At 61.0% G+C, this 7,354-nt stretch overlaps 1 protein-coding gene across 8 annotated transcripts in view; it reads right to left on the bottom strand.

Moving 5' to 3' along the window:
• Positions 1–862: 862 nt before the first annotated feature.
• Positions 863–7,354, bottom strand: part of TOM1L2 (target of myb1 like 2 membrane trafficking protein) — a 109,837-nt gene continuing 103,345 nt past the window's right edge. For 5 of the 8 annotated variants that reach the window (XR_002139386.3, XM_019753739.3, XM_019753741.3 and 2 more), the window contains 2 exons: positions 5,880–5,916; positions 863–4,884 (listed from right to left, as the gene is read on the bottom strand). Coding sequence is in view for 7 of the 8 variants with exons in the window: in XM_019753739.3 (XP_019609298.2) it covers positions 4,736–4,884; positions 5,880–5,916 (186 nt within the window). In the remaining variant the exon portion in view is untranslated. Of the gene's footprint in view, positions 4,885–5,373; positions 5,423–5,879; positions 5,917–7,354 lie in introns of all 8 variants that reach the window. The other 3 variants (XM_074320044.2, XM_074320045.2, XM_074320046.2) reach the window with 2 other exon arrangements.

Here is a 7,354-nt window from a genome sequence, read left to right as displayed (position 1 = left end):
CTAAGCCCAGGGACGCACCTGGCTGAAGGGAGCTGGGCGCTGCTGCTTCTGGCCTGGGCTGATGTCTGTCCCCGTGCGGCTCCCGGCCATGCCCACCTCCCACCACCCACCCTGACCCTCCCAGGAGGGCTGGTGTTCAGGGTGGGTGGGGCAGCCTTGCCTGCTGGTCACGGAGATGGTTTTCCCTGCCCACTTCTCCATTTTTTAAAAGGGAGAGAGGAATAGGGGGTGGGAGTGACCACTAAAGAGTAGCGGTGTCTTTTGGGGGTGATGAAAATACTCTAAAATTGATTGTGGTGATGGTTGCACAACTCTGTGAATATACTAATAATTGTATGCTTCAAATGGGTTAATTAATGCTATGGGGATATCTCAATAAAGCTGTGACTAAAAGCGGGGATTGCTTGGAGCAGCAGCTCTCAAATTCAGTCCCTAGCACAAACTCCAAACAATTTGAAGGCCTAGCCAAATTTGGGGAGCCCAGCTCATGGGGTGCTAAGGTGGTGGTGCAGGGCTGCCTGCTCAAGGCCTCAGATGCTCCGGGTGGGGGAGTGCCCCCCCCGCACCCCTGGGACCCCGGATGAGACACAGGAAGAGCAACGGCCCCTGGTCCTACAGCTCAGGCAGGCAGGGGCGGGTTTACAGTTGCTACAACCAGTGCCTCCAAACTGGGCTGTGCCCCAGGCTCAGGGATTTTCCTCCAGCCCAGACTCCTCTGGAAGCCGGGCATGGGGCAAGGCCATGGGGTGGGCTTCCCAGGCTGCTCCGAGCAGCAGGGCACCGAGGCAGCCCCTGCTTAAAGAAAATAGGCGTGAGCCCTTCCATAGTCACGGCCGACTCAACAGAGATCACAAAGGAATGGTTTGTTTGTTTGTTTGTTTATTGTGGGGTATTTTACATGCAAGAACACAAACTAGACACACGCTATCTGGAAGGAGAGCCAGTGGGTGGACGGACGCTCTGCTGTCACTCTGACCCACCCTCCAGAACTGGCTCCGCCTGCAGAAGCGCATGACAGTGACAGAACACCAAACTTCTGGGACAACTGGACAACAAACTCAACACTCTTTTTCTCAATAGCCCCCAACAATCCTGAGAACCCTCACAAATGAATTGCAAACTTTAGGAAATAAATATCCATCCCCCTTTCTCCTGGAGAGCCTGAAGGTTTTTTGAGAAGCAGTGTGACTCCGGAGTTGAGAGCTGTTGGGAGAGTGGGCAGCAGGGAAGACCGGCTCGGACCCCCATGGACAGGAAGGGCTGGAGACGGGCCCTGGGAGCGGCGGGCACCACAGGGGCGTCTTAGGGGTGCACACACTTATCCACAGGTGGTGAAGCCTGCTGTTCCCCATGTGGTGGGCCGGGTGGAGGAGCCCAGAGTCCTAGCGGGAGACAGCAGAGAGGCTCACGGTGGGCCGGCTGAGGGCACAGCACTCCTCCATGGAGCTTTCCCCTAGCTGGCCCACAGCTCCCTGGAACCATCCAGAAGGCTGGGCCAGACTGAGAACACATGTACGGGCGGGCGGAGGCGAAGGGGGTGTGGTGGCAGGACGGAAGAGGAGGGCAAGGGTGTGAGCGACAGGGCAGCGCCTGCCCCCCGCCCCACACTGGGGGAGTCGGTGTCTGCTGCTCCTGGGCCATCCTGAGCCCTTCCAGCACAGGCCCCACACCTCCCTGGCCCCCTTGCTCTGGACCCCTGGGGGAGGGAAGGGCAGTGAGCCAAGGCTTGGTCCAGGACAGATGGCACGTCACTCACACTGAGCAGGCTGACAGACAGACAGGAGGACAGATGACAGAGGAACAGTCACCTTTCCCTCCGGCCCCGGCCGGCCGCAGCAAGCCCTTTGGGCTCTGAAACCCCTTGTCCCATGCATGCTGGTAACGCCGGTGGTCATCTCTGCTTGGTGCTTGGGGGTTCCGGGCAGGGGCTGCTCTGGGCAGGATGGCCAAAAGCCCACCAGTGCCTGGGGCACACTGCACTCAGTGCCATCACCGCTGCCCAGTGCCAGGCAGGCAGGCAGGAGGGAATGGCTAGCCTGCACGTCTCAGCACACAGCGAACACAGGGAAGGTTAAACACATCCTCAAGAAAATATTTTGACAAAATAAATATTTTAACCTATAATCAGGTATAATTAGTACTTATAAGGAATCCCAGCAATAATTTAGTGTAATTAAGTCCATACTGTATCTGTGATTTCTAACACTTGTGGAGAGGAGGTGGCTCGCGAGGGTCTCTCTCTCCTGGGGTAGGATCGGCCAGCTCTGCTGCCAGGGCTCTGCTCCCTGCACTAAGCAGGTGGCCTGTGGGCCGCGCGCCCCACCGGAAGGAAGGCAGGGCTGTGGCCCAGGGTGCCTGCGGCCTCAGGACAGGAAGGGCTGAGCAGCAGCCCTCAAGGACATCTGGGCCTGTGCTTGTTTCCTGCGCAGGCCTCCAGCAAGCGTCACCTCAGCCTCCAGGTAGGGGCAGGCTGCCTCAGGTGCTCTGAGAGCAGGACGGGTGGCTCCAGGCAGGGGAGGCAGGTGACACTTCTCTGCGTGGGCCAAAGCCTTCCTGCCAGCCCGCAGGACTTCACCACCACCTGCTGCCCAGCTGGAGCTGGGGTGCCAGCTTCGCTGGGGTCTCCCCAGGCAGGCGCGTGCCTCAGCTTCACTCACCGCCAGGGGCCTCCTCTCCCCTCAGTCCCCAGGCTTCATCTTGTTGACACTTTCCCTTCCACAGAAGAGGGGGGCTGGCTCTGCCCTCAGAGGATGCTGGACGGCTGCTGCGGTGCTGCTGCTGCCGCACGATTGGCCACCACGGGCTGGCAAACTGGCAAGGGTGTGCCCCTGGCCCTCAGAGACAATCCCTTCAGACTGTGCCAAGGGCTGGGGATATGATTTGGGGTCACCGGGTAGCACGGGGCCATCCCAGCCACCTTCACTGCAGCTCGTGTAAGCCCGCTGACTTCAGCCATCTTGACTTTCGAGCTGGCCTCAAGGGCTGTGCCCTCAGGAAGTGCTGAGAGAGGTGTGGCAGGCCGAGGGCCGGGGCGGAGGTGGGGGAGACTGAGGTGTGCACGTGTTGCCAGAGGTGGCGGGGCTGGGAGCGGCTGGCTGAGCTCTGAGGGAGGGCTTGCTGGGTGTCCTCTAAGGAACCGCAGTGGCATCTCCAGCCGGTCCTGACAGACGAGCCCCCAGCCAGAGCCCAGGCCTACTCTCTGGAGGAAGCTGCAGCGGCGCCACACGGGGTAGGGGCCCTGGGGACGCCAGCACGCCCAGCTGCCCCGCTGTGCTCTCCTACAGGCTGCTGGCGGCGCTCGTTTCCCCCTGCGGCAAGCCCAGCTTCTTCTCCCTGCCGGGACTGCCAGGTGGGAAGCGCTGGCCGCACCATGGGTCAGGAACACCGTGGCCTGGCCAAGTTCTGCCCCGACACCTGTGCAGTGGGTGCTGGAACACTGACACAGGCCCAAGATCACAGCCGGTGCGGAGCAGCTGTGCGGCATTTTCTCTTCTGGGCAACAGCAGTACAGGGTGGTTTAGGCTGGACCCCACTGGGGCCGAGCCACGCGCACCTCACCTATGGCCAGGGGACACACCAGTGAGGACGCAGGCTGGGAGCAGTGTGGCCGGCTCGTGGCTGAGAGGCTCCAGCTCTGTTCCCTTCTAGGCTGGCTTGCAGAGAAGGCGCAAATCGGTGGCCTGTCAGGAGAGCCTGTGGAAAAGGCTGAGGCCCAGGCCAGGAACAGTGCAGGGACCTTAGTATCACTGGCCGTCAGTCACGTGGATCTCTAAGCGTAGTGCAAAGCCGTCGGCTGCCGGGCCCTGGCGGTAGAGGCACCGAGGCTGCCACAGGACATGCTCACAAACCCACAGCCTGCCCAAGCAAGCCACAGCAATTCCTCCCCCTGCAGCCCCTCCGCAGCCTGGGCCCACTGTGCGGGGAGCGTGTCGTGTGCTTGGGGGCAGTCTGCTTTCTAGTGTTATCTCTGCAGGAGCTAAGCCAGCGTGCCACGTGGCCACTGTCCATTGGCTACATGCAGCCTTCCCACTGCCCCTTGCTCTTCCCATGCCAGGAGCCTGTGAGTCCATGAGGGGCCACTCGGTCTCCAGCATGGCTGCTGAGTGATGGAAAGAGGTGCAAAAAGATGAGACCCCACACATCGGCTTCCCACAGAGTCATCTAAAGTGCTGAGCATGCCAAGTGCCACAAGGTGACACACGTCAGGGAGCAGCAGTCCAGGAGGGAGACCGAGCCTGCAGGTGCAGACAAGCCCTTTTCTGGATCAGAGGGGCATGGGAGGGCAGGCCAGATCAAGGAGACCCGCTGAGCCAGGCAGGGGGCAGGGGCACATGGAGAAGGGGCTGGGATCTGACCCCCTTCTCTGTGGGCAGGTGACAGGAGAGACAGTCCAAGTGTCTGCTCAGGAAACAGTCCCAAGTGGACTGCCTTGCTTGAGGCTGGGCTCTGCTGCCCGCTCTTCCTGGGAGGAAACATGGGCAGAGGGAGCCTGTGGGCAGGAGGGGCGGGGACGGGGGAGGTGCCTCTGGCTACAGTGCCGCTGTCCCACTGCCCAGAGAGAAGGTGGCTAAAGCGGGTCCTGACTAGTGGGAGGCCTGGGAGCAGACACAGGGGTGTTTCCATGGAGACGACAACGCAGGACCAATGGAGGCCAGGGATGGGAGGCGTGGCCAGTGCCCGTGTGGACAGGGATGAGAGGTGACCTGCTATCTGGGGAGCCACAGCACAGAACAGCTCACAGGGCGAAGAGGGCATCCTCTGAACGCTCTGGCTTCTTCCGGCCGGAGGGGTTTGAGGCCGGGGCTGGGGACTCCACTGGGGGCGACGGGAGGTTGGGAACCATTTCAGCAGCTTTGGCTCTTTCTTCAAGGAATTTATCGAACTCTGCAATACAAAACCAAGGCAAGGGCCAGGACTGGGGGAGGGCCAGGCCCACACTGAGGCTCAAACAGCCGCATCCCACCTGCTTCCCACAGAGTCCCACTCGCTTGTGCCCACAGGGTCACCCCAGCACGAGACCCCACCATTGCCACACTGGCCTGGAACACCTGCCAGGGGGGAGCAGTGAGTGGCAGGGTAGCAGCCAGCCAGAGACAGAGGTGCTTCTGGGTGCGCTGCTGCCTGCGGACCTAGCCTCAATTTCCTCCTCTGCCACCTCCAGGACAAGCAGGAAGTCCGGCTAGCAGTAGGAGGGGGGTGGGCAGTTATATTCCTGCCTCCCCCCAACTTGGAGCTTTTCCCCTCTCCTGATTAGCATGAGAGGCAGGGCAGGGACAGCTGGAGGGGTGAGTCCTACTTAAACTTGGCAAGGAACATTCCCCCTCCCGCCACCTCCCCACCAAGCAAGGGTCTGTGCCTGCAGGGGCGTCTCACCAGAAGGTCTGGCTGAGGGAGGAGGCAGAGCAGAGGAAAGGCCTGTGGGCTGCAGGGGAGGCAAGATGGGAGGGGAAGGGGGATGAGAGAGGGAGGGGGGGTAGAGGACCGTGATGGCGACTTCCCCACGTGACCCATAGAGCTGGCGCCCCAGAAGTGACGTCACGGGACACCAGGCCTGGGAGGCTCCCCGTGTACCCTGTGGACTGCATGGCATGTCTTTCCCCTGCTGGGCCGAACATTTGGGGGCTGGCTGAACTGGTTAGGAGTGCAGGTTTGGGGATCGTGTTGGCTTAGAATGGCAGTCTGTACCTACTGTCCACTAGCTTTGTGACCTTCTAATTGTCACAAGCTAGGACACTCTCCTCATCAGCATGAGGCCTGGAAGGGACAGAGCCAAGAAGCTCCTGGTCCAGGATGCCTAGCTCAGCCAGGTACCAGAAAGTGCTCTGGCAGAGGGCTGGGGCACATGCAGCCAATGGAGGGGCGGGGCTGTAAGGCCTCACCTTCACTTGTGACGCCCTCCTCCAGGTCATCGCCCTTCTGTGGGAGGAGCAGAGAACACCATTAGGCCCCCAGCCAGCCCCGCCAACTCTCCCCACCAGCAGCCACCCCAGGGCGCACTGCCCACGGGAGCCCAAGCAAAACTTCCAACTTCGTATTTCCCGTGCCCAGAGTTCTGTAACAGTAAGGCACTGTTTGCCTTATTAGAGAAACAGAAAGTTTGTTTTTAAAAAGCAAAAACAGAAACCATTCAAGTTGGTTCTAGGTTTTGATCCTCCAGAAGGGCCCAAAAGAAAAATGCCGCAGAAGGTGCAGGCTGGCTCTCTGGGCTGAGCTGCAGGGCAGGGCTGTGGCAGGCCTCTGCCACTGGTCTCCTCCAGAGGGGGCCATGAGCAGGCTGGGCCTGGGGCGTGCCAGGGCCCTTTCAGGCGTTCCTCTCCTCAGCAGTCCCTTGCAGCCAGCCACCGGGTCCTGGGAAGTCACTGCCCATGTCAACGGCCAGGAGCCACACGGGGCCTGGGAGGGCCACAGCCGTGAAGCCCAGTGCACAGGGCTCGACACCAGGCAGGGCTTGGCAGTGGAGCACTGCCGGCTTAGCTGGGAGCCCACCCCGCAGCCTCCTGGGAGCTGCGCCAGCCTCCTCCTATGGCCCAGATTCCATCAGCTGCTGTGGGTGCTGAGGAGACGTGGGGCTCTGTGAGCTTCATGAGCGGATCAGACTTGCTTTTGTTTGGAGGGCATGGTAGTCATCGGGGAACTCACTGCACAGACAGTGATGGGGCAGAGAGCTGGGTGGCCAGGGGATAAGGCCCTGGGCTGGGCCAGGAGACCTGGCTTTCTTCTTGGCCCTGCCACTAGCCTGCTGTGCAGCCTTGCCAGACACGTCCCTCCCCCTTTCTGGACCTTGGGGTCCCCTTCGTGAGGCGAGGGCCGCCGTGGCCCTTCCTGCTTTGCTTCTGTGAGAGGAGCTGTTTCTTTTCCAGGCATTCCCTTGGGAAATATATAATGAGGCATTTTCTCCCTCCTGTGGCATGGCACGTGGGTGGCAATGAGTGTCTCTGGAAAGCCTGGCCTTCCAGAGAGGTGGTCGGGAGCAGTGGGAGGCCCTATCTGAGGTCTGCTCGCCTCGTGTGGGAGGGGGCCACGTTAGCAGCCTACAGCCAGCTAGGCTCTGGGGACAGGGCTTCCTCAAGGGGAGGCAGCTAGGAGCAAGAGATGGGGCATCTCTAGGTCCGGGGGACCCACCCAGCCCATGACCGTGGGCAGGCCACTTTCCCTCCCAGAGTGCATTTCTTCATCAGTCTTCAGCCCACAACCTCCACCCCACCTCCCGCACAGGCTCCTGGGAGTGAAGGTGCTTTGTAAGCAGCAGAGAAAGGGGCCGGCACGGAAGCGGCCTGCTGCCGTTTGCAGACGCGTGATGCCCACATCTTCCTGCCCTCTCTCTGGGGACAAAGACAATGGTCTCTGGGGCAGG

The sequence above is a fragment of the Rhinolophus sinicus genome, chromosome 12 (assembly GCF_057876585.1).
Source record: "Rhinolophus sinicus isolate RSI-liver-muscle chromosome 12, RSI-T2T, whole genome shotgun sequence".
Lineage (NCBI taxonomy): Eukaryota > Metazoa > Chordata > Mammalia > Chiroptera > Rhinolophidae > Rhinolophus > Rhinolophus sinicus.
The sequence above is the reverse complement of the archived record's forward strand: the minus strand, read 5'-3'. Positions and strand labels throughout refer to the sequence as shown.